Source organism: Phyllostomus hastatus, unplaced genomic scaffold, assembly GCF_019186645.2.
Source record: "Phyllostomus hastatus isolate PE091 unplaced genomic scaffold, TTU_PhHast_1.1 phas_contig_34, whole genome shotgun sequence".
In the NCBI taxonomy this organism is placed as follows: Eukaryota; Metazoa; Chordata; class Mammalia; order Chiroptera; family Phyllostomidae; genus Phyllostomus; species Phyllostomus hastatus.
This window is the reverse complement of record NW_025333857.1, coordinates 32745590-32764846: the sequence shown is the minus strand read 5'-3', so window position 1 is coordinate 32764846 and position 19257 is coordinate 32745590. Positions and strand designations below refer to the sequence as shown.

The 19257-nt window shown below is 35.4% G+C and overlaps 1 protein-coding gene across 1 annotated transcript in view; it reads right to left on the bottom strand.

The window, feature by feature from the left end:
- The window catches only part of TMC1 (transmembrane channel like 1), a 139109-nt gene that overhangs the window by 68294 nt on the left and 51558 nt on the right, over positions 1–19257 (bottom strand). The window contains exons 5-6 of the mRNA XM_045840729.1: positions 5648–5738; positions 3232–3313 (exon numbers count right to left, since the gene is read on the bottom strand). Coding sequence (XP_045696685.1) covers positions 3232–3313; positions 5648–5738 — 173 coding nt within the window. The remainder of the gene's footprint in view (positions 1–3231; positions 3314–5647; positions 5739–19257) is intronic.

Here is a 19257-nt window from a genome sequence, read left to right as displayed (position 1 = left end):
CTGTTTGTCAGCTCTGTTGGGGGAAGGTTTAGAAAAGGGACAATGGCCCTTGCTTGCCTTGATGCTAAACACTTCAGTTTCTCCTTTTATGCCACTGGGGCCTTTCAAGCTGCTATCCTGGTGCTGGAGCTCAGATGGAGTGAGTCTGAGTAGGTGAGTCTGTGTGTGAGCTCTTTAAAAGGAACTTCTTGGGGGCTCCAGAAGTTTCTTCTACTGACTGTGAATCCCTGATGGTTTTCACAGCCAGATGTTGTGGGGACTTATCTTCCTGGCACTGGAACACTAGGCTGGAGTGCCTGGTGTGGGGCTGTGACTGCTCATTCCCAAATTTTTAACCACCACATGTGGGTGAAAGACAAGCCTATTCTGCATCTCTGCCCCACTCTGGATGGATGTGGTTTCTTTAATTCCGTAGTTGTCAGACTTCCACTCAACTCAATTTCTGATGGTTCAGAGTAATGGCTGTTCTATAGTTTAGTTGCAATTTTGATGTGGTTGTGTGAAGAGGTGAATCATGTCTGCCAATAGCACCATCATGATTCCATATATTTCTAAAACTAACTGTGACTTACAAATTATAGAATGTTGTGTTGAAAATGGCTTCATGTAGTAACCAATAAAACTCTGAATTTTGTAGAAACTCCAAATGGGGAAACAGAGGACCAGAGATATAAAAGGATTACCCAAGCTACAGAGTCAATAGGTGTGAAACAACTTTAACCTTTAGAAAATCAGTTCCATGTCCCACTTCTTCCATTCTGTTCATCTTCAAAAATCATCCCAGACACATGCTTTTGCTATCTTTGGTAGGCTATTTTTGATGAGATAGTTAGTCCAACCCCATGACTATGCTAGCATACTCCTAGAAAGGCTTTGGACTTTTCAACCAATACAAAAGCCTCAAAACACATGGTCTACTTACGACTATCATTAAAATTATAGTACTTTAAGAATCTTATCAAATGTGAAATGTATAAGTAAATAAGCAACTCACTTAAAAATAGGTACATTATAATATTTAGTATGGAAAATAATGCTCCAAATAGGATAGTTATTTAAAACAAAAATTTGCAACTACTCATCTTGCTATTGACTTGGTAGAATCCTCCCTAGGACCTGATGTAAAAAAAATGTATAATATCTTCCTCAAAGTAAAAATCAGCATGCCACATTGGGAAATGCATAGGCAATTGGACCTGGACTTCAATTTGTATCTCAGCTGCTCTACTAACAAATTCTGGGACAGTAATTTAACTCCAACTCTAAAATAGAAAGGTTAACATGCACATTGCAGGCACATTAAAGATTAAATGAAATAATGTTTCTAGAGTCTTTGTAGTAATTGTGATAAAATAGAAAATAAGGGCCAGTGCTCCACAGTGTGGCAAAGCACCATTAAAAGTGAAGCAAATAGGAGAACCTAATCAAATAATAAGTTACATATCAAAGGGAAAATAATCCACATTTGCTTGAATTGTCCAGTTTGACTGTTCCAAATTTTCTGGGGGAAGAGAGGAGAAAGAAATATAACTGAAAGTATTATTGAGTGGCATTCAGTTTGATTTTTCCACTCTAACACTCATGATAGATGGTGATCATAGGTGTAACTTATATTTTAGTGCAATTTCTGGCAATAAAAATGATTTCATCTGTTTCTATCCCACTCAAGATAGGCTACTTAAACACAAGTGAAAATGATATAATTATTTAGATAGGCTGGAACCTGCTCTAGTGTACCTTAAGCATAAGTAATTTGCAAATGTATATTTTTAACTATCATTAATTATAAACTTACTGGGATACATCTCATAATTAATCAAGAGTCAACCCTGCCATTTTCAGAAATGAGTAGACTATGGCCCAGAGGGATTCAATGATTGGCTCAGTCAGATTCAACAGCTAATCTTTGGTAAAGCAAGAACAAAATTGTATCAGGATCTTAATGCTCTAAATGGCCTTCTGTTCCTCAGTGCTTCTCAAGGTAACATATTTCAGCTGCACAGTTAAAACTTAAGGATTCCATGATGTCTGGATTTTTTTTTGATGTGTCTAAATTCCTTCTGTTTCTCAGAATGGTAAACATTTGTAAGATTTGTCTATATTTAATTTGACTCAACAAATACTTATTAAAGCCAAATATGTTCTAGGTCTGGTGGTACAGGAGTGAACAAAACAGAATGTATGCTTTCCTGTCTTTTAGAAGAAATGAACACAAATAGAATAAAATAAAATATTAAAAATTCAATTAGAATACAGTATTTTAGTTATAAGTGTGAAGAAGGAAAATAAAGCAAGAAAGGGATGGCACAGAAATATGTTGAAGGAAATGCAATTAATGAGCTGATATGTTTTAGTTAATTGCCATTTGATAATGAGAGACAGAGGGCTGAGGAATAGTCGCTCCTAAAGCATGAGCAATCATGTCAGTAAAATATCCCCCAACTGTGCTATCTCCCTATGGAGGCTCCATTTTAATTATGCAATGTGCATTTAACCAGCAGGAAAGCCAAGACAGGAAAGAAAATCAGATTCTAGTCAAAATGTTTAGAAACCAGAACATGGCAAGATTGTGCTCAAAATTGTTTTTTAAAAAAATGTTATCCCTTCTTTATGTTCTTTGTTTTTTAAAAATGATTCACCGTTATATTTACAATACTTTAAAATTCTTGTTTGCCTTTTTCCAAGCCTAAAACACTGCTCTAAATGGCTTTTAATTGAGTGTATAGACTTGCCTTCCCTGTACACTGTGAAAATTGTATAAAATGAAGATACAATAATGATATTCAAATAGCAAATTCCCAGATGATTATTGTTTATTCAACTTCAGAGGCTTGAAAATGAAGCTTTTAGATTTATTTGTTCTTTTTAGACATTCATTTTGATTACTAATATGAGAGTATATATATTTTCAATGTCATATTCATTGCCAAAATAAACGTTCTGCCTTCCCAACAACACGACTCAGTGTCATTGTGCACAATACTGACTTCCCCATGTAGGAGGGACAACAAGCTCAGAATGAGAATATTTTGGTCTAATATAAGAAGGAAGAGTAGTGATTGGTATGTGCTAACAAGTCTTCACAGTGAACAAAAAAGATATAAAAAATAGAGTTTTTGTTTGTTAGTTTTCTTGTTTTTAATATCTTCTACTAAAGAAGGCATCTGATAAACTTATGAGAAATTTATCTAGGACCAACTTCCCATCTAATGAGATCTATTGAGCACTTACTTTCGATAGCTTTGATTTTATTCTCCCACGGGACACAAGCAGCTTTGAAGATCTCAAAGTCTTTGAGAAATTTTGCCCATTTCTGAAAAGGAAGCCAAGAATATCAGTAAAACTCTTGTTTTTCAAGAACTTTATCCCCCATCCCAAAATACCACAAAACTTTGAGCTTAGGAAGATACCTCTGACATCACATGTTGCTGTGTGTAAAAAGGGAAAACAGTATTTGCCTTCCTGTTCTCCACTCTCCCCCAGACTAATTTAGTTAAAAAAATTTTTATGAATCCTTGTTTTATAAAAATTATAGTTAAAAAGATCTGTTTATTCTGTGCATCATAATAGAGCAGGGACTGAATTTGCACCTAATACATGATCAACAAATGTTATTGACTAATCAAAAGATATCACATGAAGAAATTAATGAAATCTGAATAAGACATGTTTCCTGTATTGAAGGGCTTCTAGGTCTACTCGAATATACTATACATAAACAGGAAATTTCAATCCAGGATGGTAGGTGCTAACACATGGAACACTTTTCATTTTGGTAGTAGAGAAGTCAGCTAAATGGAAAGGCATATGGTCTCATAAGAAAGGGAAGAAGAAAAAGAATAAAATTTGTTTTTATAAAAGAACTTCTATTTTATGCCACAATGTTGGGCCACTCATGGTGAAGAGGACAGAAGAATGGGAATGAGGCAGATAACTCTACATGTGTGTACATTATGCTGGGATAATATGTGAGCTGCACAGGCACATACAGGCGAAAAACAGTGTGAGACAGTCTGAAGTTCAAAAGATTACCTAAACTAGAAACATCCCGAATGTCCATCCAGAGTGGGGTGGATAAATAAATTGTGGTATCTCCATACATGGACTATAATACATCAATAAAAATGTACTGTAAGTCCCACAACATGAATATATCTCATAATATAACATTGCATCAAAAAAAGTCAGAAACAAAAGCATGAATACTATAGGATTTCATTTGTTTAAACTGTAAAAAGAATAAACCTAACCTATGATATGTAGAATAAAAATATACTATATATTTATACTTAAGAGATATAAACTTTACTTACAAAACTCTATCCTTACAGGAATACATTTAGTTTACAGGTGGTATAACATTTGTAAGGGGAGAATAATAATACCATGTACCCACCTTGCTGTGATAATTAAATATGATAACTTTATAGATTTAAGTAAGTGCTAGGCATATAGTAAATACTAAATGTTAGTTTATTTTCTATATTTTAAAAAATCCATATATTATTCATATATTATTTGTATTTTTCTTATTTTCTATCCAATTTATGCTCCTGGTAGAGAAGAGCTACATATATGATTCTGTTACTTGGACATTTTGAGAAAAAAATTTTGACCCAGAATGCTTGTCTACCAGGGAATGAAAATGAAAGGAGCACAGTCTTTTACCTTTGGGGGTGATAAAATCACAAAAGTCTTTTGTCATAAATCAATGTTTCTGAACTTATTTTTAATTTTAACTCCCCTAAGGAGTCTTTTGGGCTTCCCCCCAGCCCCCGCACCCTGAATCATGCCCTCACAATCCAAATTTTAATACTGTAGATATATTGCATATGTACTATGTATGTATACGAGGCCTTTCCAGAAGGTATCCATGTAATATGAAAATAGAGACATTTATTGAAGAAGATACAAAATACAAAAAAACATTATACAAAGGAAAATGATGCCTCAGGCCCCTTCCAAGTAGGCACCCTGGGACCTCACACAGTTCTCCCTATCACCATCTGCCTTGTTGTATTTTCCTGAATCTCACTGACAGTCTGAAATCTCTTCCCTTTCAAAGGTGATTTTAGTTTTGGGAAAAGACAGAAGTCACAGGGTGCCAAATCTGGGCTGTAGTGGGGCCAAGTCACCTGAGTGACTTGATGTTTTGCCCAAAAACTCTACACAAGACGTGATGTCTGAGCAGATATTTTCTCTTGGTGAAGCTGCCAATCACCAGTTACCTAGAGCTGCAGCCTCCTAAATCATCTGAGTAGTTTCTGCAGATGAATGTTCAAGCTTAATGCAAAATTTGATGCAGAATCATTGCTCTACTTGTTCAGTTTGAATGTGAGGCCACTAAGTACATGTGCTTACTCTACAGCTGCCACTGACTAGTACAGTGAAGTCATCATATTCACACGTGCACATTCTAATCCACTCTCCTTGGCTGCCAGGTTATATCGATGTCATGCAAACCATTCTCGTTGTAGTAACAATAGCTGAACTTTTTCTGGACAGACCTCCTATGTGCTTTATACATGTAAAGTGTAAGGTTTTTTTCTCTTTCTCAGAACATAACCAATTTTTTCCTCTTTAGAATCAATGCGGCCTCCATTGAAGATATATGGCATCAACCAAACTGAGTTATGAAAATATTTACCTTGGCCATCATCATCTTAAATGCAAACCACCGTTTTCCTTTTCCTTTCCCAAGAGCTCCTTCATTTTCGCTCACAAATTTTTTTGCTTCCCTAAAAAAAGAAAACAAATAAGGGGTAGGTGGAATGGGTAGAGATTAATAGAATATAGAGGTAGTGAATATTTAATTTTATTAATTTTGTAGTCTTATTTCTCCTACACCCTTAACAAATAAATCTAAGCTATATTTCATAACCTAAGGAGTGGTAATGGATGTTTAAGTCTTTTAATTTTGACCATGAAGAACAAGATATTTTAGTCTTGCTTACTTATCAGCTGAAGTCATTGAAAAACAGGGAATTTATGCTATATGTCAAAACAGAGAACCCCAGCTCTTCTCATTTCTACCACTTATAAAATTGAATATGACATTTACTTCAGATTTTAGCAGCTCGAATGTCTATTTTAAAATACTTTATTTCCTTATTTTTTAAGGATCATTATTTAAAAAACATAGGACAGAGAGCTTAGGATGAGCTGACACACTACTACATACAACACACTACTGACCTGGTATTTAATCTTGTAAAAGCAATTATGGCTTAAAACAGGAAAATTATATTATGTAAAACAAATGAGGTTGAGGAAAGAGGAAAAGAAAAGAAATCCTCTTTGGGCTTGTATTCAGAAAGGGCTTCAAATTCAAACTTTAACATTATTTCCAAAAATTTATACATTTACAGTATTTATATAAGTGTCTCTGTTTGTGGAAAGCATTAATTTATCAAAATGGGTAATGTGAACATATTAAAAGGAACATGCTACACTATTTGTAACTCTGTCTGTCAATTTGGTTGTTGTTTGTTTTGTGTGTGGAAAACCTTTATAAAGTGGAGACAGGCCAGGCTCGTATGGACCTTTCAGGGCCATGGAAAACCCGAGAGGCCACTCAGATCTGGACTGTTATCATGCAGGTGCAACATTGCTGTCTGCTGAATTGCCCTTGGAATGCACAGTTTTACAGATAAGACCATTCAAGACATTATGATAAAAAAAACTTATTAATTAAAATAAATCTTGAAAGTAATGAGAAGTCAGTAAAGGATTTTTTTTGTAAAGTGTTCTTTAGTACTACACTCACAATTTCACAACACCCAGTGATCAAAACACAGCACACACCTGCTGACTTAGCCGATAACTATACAATGATGCTTTACTATTCGCCTTACTATACATGTATTCCCACTCATATTCTGCCATTTAACACACCAGCACAATGAGAAGATTCTCTGCAGTCATCAGACAGAACAACCCCCCCACCCCCACTTTGATAACAAATCTGTTCCTTGATGGCCGGAACAACATCTTGTCCTTCTGTGTTTCCCACAGCATTGGCCACTACTTTGACCATAAGAAGTGCTTAATAAACCTAAACCTTCTGGAAGAAGAGCTGAATGGAATACCTCAGGGTAGATATGGACAGGGGAATATATAATAATTGCATTTTCCACATCAATGGATGCTTGAAGACAAAGGCATTCTAGCATTTGGGATTATACTCTTCCTCATTAATTTTCACAGAAACTGAATAGGGAAGCTTCCTGGAAACAGAAAAAAGTTACTAGACTGGCCTTGGCGAATGCCCTGACATTTGACATGACCTCTGGGCTGTGAAGATTAATTGAAAAATGGTTTCTAAAACAGTCTACACATTCTAAATATTCAATAAATCCACATCAAAAAGAATAAACTGAGTTCTAATGGCTGGGTTTTAGATTCATGCAATGAAGAAAACACATCAGATTTAGGAATTAACTATGTATTATAGAGATGATAAGACAGGAGTGTGGCACCTAGCAGACATTTCTAAAATGATGAATTTATCTAAACTGAAAATCAAATGATGCTAACTCAGCCTCTGAGATTTGTCTTTGTATCGGCCACATTTTTTATGTTCTCTGTGTACACATTCACAAGTGTCCTGCCTACCAAAAGAAAGAACAGAACCCAAGACACAGAGACCCAAGCACCTTCTGACACAGGTCCTTTTATTTTCCACGTGGCCTTTAACTGGTCAGTATTCTCCAACAGACAGACAAAAATCAGGCAATTGTTTCCTTTCCTGTTTGCCGGGATGGTGGCAAGAATAAAGTGAGATCATACATGTGAAAGTGTTGAAGGGATTATTACACAGTTAATTCTACAGTAACACTTGTTTTGAAACTATAAATTTGTTCTAGTATGATGGATAGATTATAGAACAATTTGAACATAATAAAAATGTTCATTTGCTTATGTGTGATTTTATCTTCAAAAAACACCAAGTCAATGGCAAAAACTGCCTCCAGCTAAACCTAGCAGTGTAAGAATACACATTTGTACACACCTTATCTACCAGCTCCCTGACTGTACCACCTAAGTGAGAAAAGCCTCACCCCTGCATAGCTGGTGTTACAAGGACCCTCCTTCCACACTTTCCAGTAACACAAATTACAATCCTGCTAAAGTACTTCCACAGCAAACTGTAGGTCTTTTTCAAAGTAAACTGCCATGTTTATTGTAGCATTTATGTATTTCTTAACATTTAGCATGTGCAAAATTTTACAGTCATTTTACATCTACTTTTTTTGTCACCAATGACATTTTGAGTATTGTGCCCTTATTTTTACTTTTCCTATAAATCCTATGGTTTATATTGCCCAAGTTTGCATATAGTAGTGAGAAGTTTGCATATTATACAGCAGAACTGACTCTAATTCAATTACTTGTCATTAAGAATGTGAATTCATAAAATCAATTATACATAGGAATTGTGGCATCATTCTCTGTTAAACACATATAAGTAGAAAATCAAAAATTCTACTTAGTAGTAAAATGTACTTTTCAAATGTAAAAATGTCTACTTTGTGATGTATTCACTACTCTGGATACTCAGCAGATAATTTAAAAGATACACAGTTGGCCTATTAGAGTTATGTTACTTACTACATGAGTAGCCAATAGAAAACAGAACCGTTTTAAGCAGTCAGAAGTACAAACAAATAACTATTCTACACTATATTTCTGACAAGATTTTTAAATTTGTGAGTTGATGATTATGATACAGGGACAACTATCATAATTTAAGAGAGAGAAGAAAGAGTTATAACCAACTTGAAATCACCATGAAATTAATTATAAATTAATTCAACAATATAGAAACTTACTTACATGGAAGTAATAGGTGTTTATCATTTATTAAAAATATAATTTTCCTTTGAATAATCTAAATAAGATTTTAATGTCTGTCTCCAATTGCCAAGTTGTCCTGATGCTAGGCATAGTTTCATCTTTCCCAATGATTACCCCACAATACCCTCAATATACCTATGCAAAAGTCTGGACTTTATTCCTTATAATCTGAGGGGTGAATTGTTTCTCTTCCCTAATGCCCTAACTCCTCCTCCATTGCCCAAGAGATCTCCCCACAGTTTAACACAAAAAGGATCCCTGAACAGCCATTCTACCCCCTCCTGCTCCCCACTGCCCACCCTGGTCAAAATAACTACTAGACTCAATTCATCAGAAATCTGGGGAATTACTTTAAAACAAAGTCAGCAGCCAAAGGGATTGGTAGAGAATAAATGTTTAACAAGAACAGATTCTTGATTCCTCTAACCTGAAGCTCTTGGTACGTAAGGAAGCACTCTCACAGCTTGCAGAACTAAAAGGAACACGGGACTGGACATGGTCAATGACTCAGTGAGAGAACATGCCTTAACACTATTTTCAGGGCTGACCTTTGCAGTGTGCTGGCGTGATGTCAGCATGAAAGAAAACCACCATCACCCAATTCCATTCTCTATGATAACAGATTTCTTAACCAGATGACATCTTTCACTGTGCTATTAGAAAAAAAAGATATAAAAAGAGCTCTGGCTGGTGTGGCTCAGTGGATTGAGTGCCAGCCTGTGAACCAAAGGGTCATTGGTTCAATTCCCAGTCAGGGCATATGCCTGGGTTGCAGCCAGGTCCCCAGTAGGGGCATGTGAGATGCAACCACACATTGATGTTTCTCTCCTTCACTTTCTCCCCTGACTTCCCTCTCTAAAAATAAATAAATAAAATCTTAAAAAATGAAAATACAAAAGAAACTATCCGATATGGAGATAAACATCGACTGGTATTTAGCACATTAAGGTGCCCATGACAGATTTCAGAATGCAAGAAAAGAAGGAGCAACGTCTTTGAAAACTAAAAAGAAAGAACATTTCTTAATATTTTTCTTGTAGTTAATTCATTTTTCTACCCATTTATATTTGTATGGATAACTTAAAGGGATTTTTCTACATGGCTAAAAAGAAGTAGACTTTTGTTGGTAAACTTTGAATATCTATTGGCCTCAAACCATCCACATGTCTGACTGAAAAATGTGTGTCATCCCCTTGAATTGCATTCAACAAAAGCTACCTGCCAAGACTGTAATCTGGTCTCCAGGTCTCAGAGCTCAAGCAAGCCCTGGTATAATATGCACAGCTCTCTGAGCTGTAACCCCAGACCCAGGAATAAATAATTGAGTGAGGTCTATTTAATGACAATAATACCTCACCTCATAATTCATTTATCAACCCCTTGTGTTAGTAATTAGAATAATAAGCTTTCATGGGCTTTCAAGAATGCTTTTGCAGTTAGTTGAAGGAGAACACTTTGGCCTAACTTACAAAATAGATAACTTACCCATAACACACGATACAACCCTAACAGCACAGGGGAGTCAGGACATGCTGTGTTGCCTTCAACACATTCTCATCCCAGGAAACACGTTCCTTGTTTGGGTTAGGTTAAGTTGACTGTTCTTTCCTCTTGTTTTCATTTTGGTAGCGTGATTGAGTAACTTCTTTATTGCTCCAGTAAATGAAAGACATTTCAAAACTTGTCTTTAAAGCAACTGTAATCAAAACTTGTACTCATGAATACTTCCCAGTAAAAGGATATGAAGAACGAAAAGCCTTTTCTTAGTAAGCAGATTTTCAAAATTTGACCACTTAAATTAACATAAAGTTAAAACAATGGCTTTTCCTAAAATATTATTGAGTAATTGAAAGAAATTTGCAGAGTTAATAACTAGTTTAATACGCAGAAAATAAAAAATGACTATAGGTTCCCTAAATAATAGAATGCCATAGTTAGACTGGTAAATGATTTAAAATCATCCTAATGCTGGAAGTGATGGTTCAAAACATGTTTTTATAAAGGGGATGCGGGTGTCAGTAGTTGTAATGGTTAAGATGCTCAGTTGTTTCCTCTATAAAATACATAATAATAACTATTCCACTGGATTTTAGCATGCTTTATAGAAAAATAATATGTATGAATGTACATAATATAATAATAATGTATGTAATATGTAAATGGCAAATAGTAAGAGCATTATAAATAGTAGTCTACATATCTGGAAACTTGATAAATTCCCCTTGGTGAATAAAAAACAAATTGGAAACAATCTGAAAACAAGCAACAAGTAAACAAACAACAAGCAAAAATTTTGCCTGTGCATTCATATAACCTCTTAGCCTATATGTCTGGCTTATTTTGGTATGCTTCCATTTAGTAAGCACCACTTCACAGATTATATTTCATAGAATATGCATGTGTGTGTATATACATATAAGTGTGTGTGTGTCTCTCAGAGAGAGAACCAAACCCTCTAAAATTTTTTTCAGCAATAAACTTTGGAGTGCTCTGTGCACAAAAAGTTCTTAAGGCAACTTTTTTTTACTGGTTCTAATGACACTCATGGAAATGTGTGACAGCCAGCTGTTGGTGTTGGTGAGTAACTAAAGCAATGCTTGGATAGGTCAAATTTATATTAAGTTCAAGGTTACTGCCTATAGATATTCTCCAGACCTAGGAGGGCTTATTTGCTCCTTGGGGCTGTGAAACAATGCTAATTTTCATGGCTGCCTTAAATGTCAAATAAAGACTCAGACACATTTTAGTTATACTCTAGAGATCAGTCAAACATCTCAGAGTAATTTTAGATGAATCCAGGGAGAAATGACATAGTTGGGCTTTAGGGATTTAAATAAAAAAAAATAAAAACACTAGACCTTCTTCTACTCACTGATTAAGTTTTTCTTAATTTTGCTCTATACCTGGTTAATTTAAAATTTAATCCAGGGTTTAAAATATATTCCTTGTATTATAAGAGCAGGGGAGTGGGGAGAGAGGACCACACAGGTTTCCCCAGGAGCTCAAAGCTTGTACTGACTTTTAGATATTGGTCAGAGCAAAAACTGGTTTCCCTCCATAGAAGGACACCAAAAACTTCTAAGATTGTGACATTATCAGCAGAGATAATATACTACAATTTTACTGTAATAAGTTTCTTCTCAGTGGAAAGTAATCTATAATAGTAACTTTATAAATCTCTCCAGAGCTTCTTATTAATGTCTATGTTAAGGATTTTGTTTTGTTTTGTTTTTGTGTGTGTTTTAATTAATCAGTGGAGCATGCACTTAGCAACAGTAATACCTGAAAGCAGGGGTGGTATTATGCAGACTGCAAAAAACGGCCATATCCCTAAGACATCTAGGTTCAAGCCTACAATTACTACTTTGATTTCATAGCAGACATCAGATTAGGGAAGAATGTGATCTTAATGTCACAAAAGAATCTTAAGATCAGGAGTCCAAGAGTAATAAGGAAAGCTAAATCTAAAGCCTTACCTCAACTACTCTGTCACTGAGGACTTGCAAAATGGTGGTGTTTCCCCCACCAACAACCTGCTATGTTGTAGGAAAACTATTCTCAGAAGTAGATGAAAATAACACCAAAAATACAGATTGCTGTACATAGCTGCAAGAAGGACCCATTAAAATTCTGGTCAATAAGCAAATTCATTTCATTTTTATCGTTCTTTTGTTCTCCCTTTAAGTTGAGCATTTTTTCTAAGTATTTATTCAGCATGCTTTATGTTCTTAGGAATGTGTTCAGTGCTTTGAAAGAAATAAAAGAAATGTTTAGACTCCTTTTTAAAGCTTAACTCTATTAAGAAAAATGAATTATAGGCCCATAGAATTGTTATATAACAGTGCCATGCCATGTAGCCTTGACGTGAAAAGGCAGTAGACAGTGAAGGCTTGAGAGCTTGTTGAAGATACTGTAGATGAGATAAGAATGAAGCTGGACATTAAAGGGCTGATAGAATTTGAGTAGGCAGAGAAGGGCATTCTAAGCATCAGTTTGCAGGAATTTCCCTAACAAAGGAGATATTTTCACCATGAATTACATATGCAAATTTATATTCTTAGATATTATTATGTTCTTAGATAGACATTCAGGTCTTCACAAGGCCATTTACAGGGCTCGGTAGATAGACTGTGCTAATTCTGGTGGTTCATATGTACTCTAATTAAATGCATCTACTCAAAAACATGTGAATTCTCTGAAGCAGGAGGATGCCCAGGGTGCTGCCTCAGACTGAGAGGAGACATTCTGCTTTGAAAGTTTGGGTAAAATATTTCTGTACAATGCTTATGTGTTCATGTATACACTTTGGAAGCATGTCTAAGTATTATGAACTATTTTTTCACATGTTATGTGGTAATATTTAGGAGTGCTAAAAAACCTTAGTTTTCTATTGAAACTGGTGTTCTGCCTTTTGATCCAGGAGTGGGCAAGAAATTTAAAATGATGGCAGTTCAGTGACCTCTGCAAATAATTGACTACCTGGTAAATTTCACTGCTGCCCCATGACAAACTAAGATCTGGAAATCTGTCCTAAGCACTTGGCAACACAACTTAGGTGAGGTCACCCACAGAGCACACTATGCTCTTATGCCGTGTTGACCTGGATGCCTTACATAGCTTCCCTTCTGACCTTTCCTGACCTCTGACCGATCACTGGTCAAAAAAACAATAATAGTGTATGCATAAATATAAATATTAATTTGTCCAAGAAGTCCCACATCTTTATGTAGATATTGGAATATATCTGTAGGTGTATGTGTACATGTACACTCATGTACATGTACATATGTAAGTTCATGCACACATATAACACAAAAGCATAATTAACATGTATTATTTTAAAAAGGTTGCATTTTCAGAATAGCAGAAGGGAAACTTAAACACATTATATTTGATATATAAAATTATTCTTTTTTCTTTATTTTATATAATTTATTATAATATTCTAATATAATGTTCTCCAAACATTTTAAGAAGGCTTAACCATTTTTGTTCCATAGCAACAAGCTTATTGAAGTCCCGCCAGACAATATGCCACTTGTCATTCATTGGCATTTACATAAAGACAGCCTCAAAAATGCCTTTGTTATTCTCTTACAATAAACCTAATAAAGTAAAGGGTTATCTTCACAATTAGTACCTTATCTGAAATCTCGATGACATTGCCCCAAAACAACAAGGAAATATCTCTTAAAATAATCTTATTTTCTGCTTATCAGCACATTTGCTTTATTTTTACTTTTAATGTATTTTGTCAAACATTTTTGAAAGCATTTTTTTCTAGATAATTTTTAAGTGATAACTAATGAATTTTTCCTTTCAATCACCCTTCAAAGATAATGTACTTATAGTTTAACAATAAGTTGTGAAATTTAGCTATCACTGATAGCTGAAATTCTAAAGAGTGATAATTAGGTAAATAGCTATTTATCAAAAGTGGGAGAGTAGAATGATCTTGGAAGCTGTGAAAACTGATTCAGTGTGGGTTACCTTATATAATATATTGACTGATAAGACTCTAGGAAATAAAGTACTATAAAATGAAATTATGATAACAATACCACACTTTATCAATGAAGAAAACTTTAGAACTTTCCTATATCTAATACTTATTTTTATTATAATTATTATTAACTTAGAGTATATTGTAAAAAACAGAGTATACTGTAAAATGCTATAAAAAACAATCCCTATTTATTTGAATTTTGAGCTTATTTGAATCTTGGATAAATAGATGTCTATAAAAATAGTGAATAAGGTTGATTGCCAAGATTCCTAGAAAGCATCTTTGAATATCAACATTTTTTAAGTCCATTTTACCAATATCCTCACACCAACTGTCTGGGTAAAATCTCTAGCTGATTTAACTAAGCTATATGCATGAGATATTGGGGTAGGTACAAGTATCGCAAATGCCTTCCCAGCTCTCCAAAGAGTTGGCAGCAGTGGGCCACCTGAAAAGCCTGCCAAGCCAAGATGAAGAGTAGAACATCTGCAGGTAACCATGGTAAATGGTGCAGTGTAGATAAGAAAGATTAAATGAATCATAACATAAATGAAGGGGGAGAATTCTTGGCAGACAAAAATATCCTCAATGTTTGAGCTGACTTTCTTAACAATTAAAAAAATTTCCAAAATATTCACACCCCTCCCCCAAAATAATTTTCTCATTTGGTTCTTTTAAGGGAGAATTTCAAAATATTATTTTAAAAGCATTATTAATTGCAGTATATTTACAATCACCATGATATGGAAGGAGCCCATCAGTGTCCATCAGTAGATAAGTGGATAAAACAACTATGGGACATTTACGCAAGTGTCAGGAACTATCCTGCCTGGTTTCAGAAGCTGTAATACCCTGTGGCTAAGGCTGAATAAAGGACCTTAGGACTGTAAGCCACTTGGGAGACAAAGCTTATCTTCCTTTCTTCCTTGTAGGGGCACCACTTCTGCTCCCTTTCTCTTCACCCTGCTTGGCTCCAGGCAGATGACTGGTTAGCCAATGACAGGTAAGATTCCTCAAAAGATGGATGACCTAAGATAGGCATGGTCACAAAGGGTCCCTCAGGGAAGGACTTGGGGGGCTATAGAAAAAGGGGGTGATGGGCCCACACCCCTCGGCTTTGACATAGCCTGAGTCCTCATTCTGTCTGCAAGAAATTTCCTAATCTCTTGGCTGCCTTACTTCCCCTGCCTGATTTAAGCCTGAAATAATGCTGGAGGTAGGTGCCACCCTATGCTGGAAAGGGTAGGTTCCCTAGGGCCATCAGGCCTAAGAAAGAATGCATAAAATCCTATGAAACCTACTTTGCTAATACCCTCAATTTAAATGATAAGCATCCAAGCAGGAAGTGAGTTTGTTCCCCAAAGTTTTATGGCCCTTTAACTATCTGACCCTGACTCAGAATAAACCCTCAGAGTTCTTTGAATGCTATCTATTGTTTAATCATTTCTGCCTGACAATGATTGATGAGCTTTACCTATACACCCTGTATTCCTGTGCAAATTGAACCCAATAAAAGCTTGTCAAGACAAGGGCTGAAATGCTCTCCTCTTGAAAGAGTGGCCATGCCATCCATTTTCTTCCACAGGACTTGGTAGTCCCTGTGAATTTGTCCCATCTCATCCATAATGCCGTGGACCCCAGGAGCTGGGATCTGAGCCAGCAATGGAATACTACTCCACTGAAAAGAAGAAAGTTTTATACTTTGCAACAGTATGGATGGACCTGGAGAACATTATGCTAAGTGAAATAAGCCAGTCAGAGAAAGACAAATACCACATGATTTCACTTCTATGTGGAATCTAATGAACAAACTGAACTAACAAGAAAAATGGGGACAGACTCAGGTGGAGAGTAAGTTGACAACTAAGGCAGGGGGAGAATAAGGGGTAGAAGGATAGAGCAAAAAGGAGAAAGGACTCATGGACATGGACAACAGTATGGAGATTGCTGGGGAAAGGGGTATAGGGGACTAAATGGTAAAGGAAAAAATACAATAAAAAATAAAAAAATAAAAAGCATTATTGAAATTAACAACAGTAATTTTCCAAACATTCACAATAATACAGCAAATATTAACAGGCTAAAGTCTGAGACAAAGGATTGTCAGGGAGATTGTTCTTATTTAATATGAAAAGACTCTTTCTAATGCAATGAAACAGATATTTGTGGCAGGTGAACTCAAATGTGAATAATGAGCCAAATTAGATTTCCGATCTCAAGCAATAATTGATTACTCTTGAATAATTTTTTCTCTTTAAGATAAATTTTTTAAAAGAGAAAAAAAGAATAGAAAGAAGAGAAGAGAGATACAGTGAATCTCTGTGTATGATAATAGATTTGGAACAAAATTTTAGAATACAACATGAAAGACATTTGGCAGGGTGTTAAGATAAAAACTAGATAAAGAGGTTATTAATGCAATTTGTACCTTCATCTGGAGTCCTGAAATTACAGAATAATTCTTGTCCTCCTCATAAGCAGCTCTAATTCAAGCATTCCACTGTTGATTACACATTAAATATAGAATATGTTACAACACAACAAACATTTTTTTCTTTAGCCTCTGCTTTCAATCACTCCAGATTAAGTTTCCTCTAACACAAATTTAGTTAATCAAAGGCATTAGATCTCCTGATTAGGTGCTGAAGCTGACTCAGCCACAGATTGTTAAATTTTCAGGAATTTTGTAACTTGGTTTTAAACTGTTGATAGCTTGAAATTGGTCAGAGTGAGAATATTCACAGTGTGAAAATAGGAAAATACTATAAATCAGTGCTTTTTACCAACACATTCCTGCCTTTTTCTGACATATTAATCCAGAGCCTTAAAAGGTCTCCATCATGTTAATGATTCTCGTGCCTTTGGAATTAGTGTTCAACAACAAAATAAATCACCATTAACATTGTCCCCCACACAGGAAAGAGTAATTAAATGCTTATGAAGTACAGAGCACTATGCTAGGCCATAAGGGAAAGGAGTTATAAGACATCTCCATGGCCTGAGAAACTCAAAATCTATTCTGAAGGGAAAGAGATTTACATATAATTTTTAAAATGCTACACAGCCAAAGAGGCAAATGAACAATAGAATTTCCTTGTATCCTCTTTCTATAGGAGGTGGCAAAGCAAGGCCTTCAGAAGGGAGACACTGATGCATGAAGGAGACAGAACTCAGGACTGGAAGAAGCATAGAACAAAGTATAGCAGAAAAGTAAAGAGGAGACTAGAATCAAGTGAGAAAGGGTACCCAGAATATCTAGAGAAGGTTAAACTAATGTCACTGGAAAACATGATTCAAGTGAGAAAAAGCATGAGGTTTTAGCCATGGAGAGACCTAGATTTTTGAGTCTTCACCTTGACAATTGCTAACTGTGTGAGGCAACTGTACTCTGGGAATCTCAATTTTCTCCCCTGTAAAATGGGGATAACTTTGTTTTCAAGGTTTCTATGAAAATTAAATAAGTTAATGTGTGTGACATCTGGAACACAGAATTTGATACACAGTGGACACTCAAAAAAACTTGGAGGTACTTTTGTCCATCTTCAAACCCTCACAGTCATGACCATCAAGAACTAATGATTTGGATATGGAACTGGAATTCAGCATATGAATTCACATTGTGGAGTTAATTGATTTGTTTAAGCAACAACTTTTGAACTTTTTCATTACTGGGAAGACATTGGAGGTTTTCAACATAGAAATGATATGTTTGAAGTGGTATTTGAAAAGAATATCCTGGTTATAATTAATGAACATGTCTTTGGAGTTATATAGACTGGGGTTCTGTAATATGAGTTTACTGAATTTTTAGGATTATTGAATTCTGCTATTGGAATGAATGGAACTCATAGAAGTATTAAACATAGATAATAAGGAAACCCTTGTCTCATAATATTCAGGTAAAACTCATAGGAAGGGTCAAATTATGGACCTGTGTCTGTGTAATCCCCCAGGGCCCCACACTCACATGGTCCCAGTGCTTAATCTAATGCTCTGACATTGCATTCTTATAATTCTTAATAATTGAGATTTTTTATTGTTTACAAGGGAACTTGACTTTCCATTTTACACTAGGTTCTACAACTTATGTAGCTGACCCTGCACATAAGAGGTTTCAATTACAGCTAATAAATAATCTTATAGCAAACAGGCATATTTTATAAGATGTGTCCCAATACAGATGGATAGTAAGTTAGTAAACTGTAATATCTGACAAAGAAAGACAGAAAATAGGTAATAAATATGATAAATAAATAAAAATATTATAGCCAGAAAGGGATAAACAGACCAAGTATGATCCCATCACTTTGGGACTGATATCTGTCACTGCTAAAATTGACCACTCATTGATAGTATCCAATATAGTTATGTTCCCTCCTCCTGTGTTCTGCTCAAGAAAAGCAATTAGTTTATGACATATCAACAGGCTAGTTGACAAGGTACTGCTGTGGTCAGGTGTATGTGCCCTGTGTCATTCCAATAGGGCTTAAGTCTTCCTCACTCTGTGGGCTTCTTTGGGACCTCAGTCCTCTGAATCACACCATCAGTAAAGTGTGAGAGACAGGGCATATGAACTCCAGGATTTAAGAAATCTTATTCTGTGGCCTACAACACCACTCTATTGTTAGTCTGCCTCCAGCTTGTTAAGTTATCCCACCTCTTTGCCTTCACTTCTCACTGTGCTTTAAATATCCTAAGTCATCTGATTTGAGCATGTTTATTTGGTTTGTGAACCTGTCAGTCCCATGACTTCTGGGAGAGCTTGCCTGGTGGTATACTTAGAGATAATCACATCAAAGCAGTTTTCTAAACAAGATTGTCACTTAAAAATGGTTCAAACGTAAATAATTATTTATGCTCTCTGAGCTTTATTTTCCTTACATTGTTACAGAACA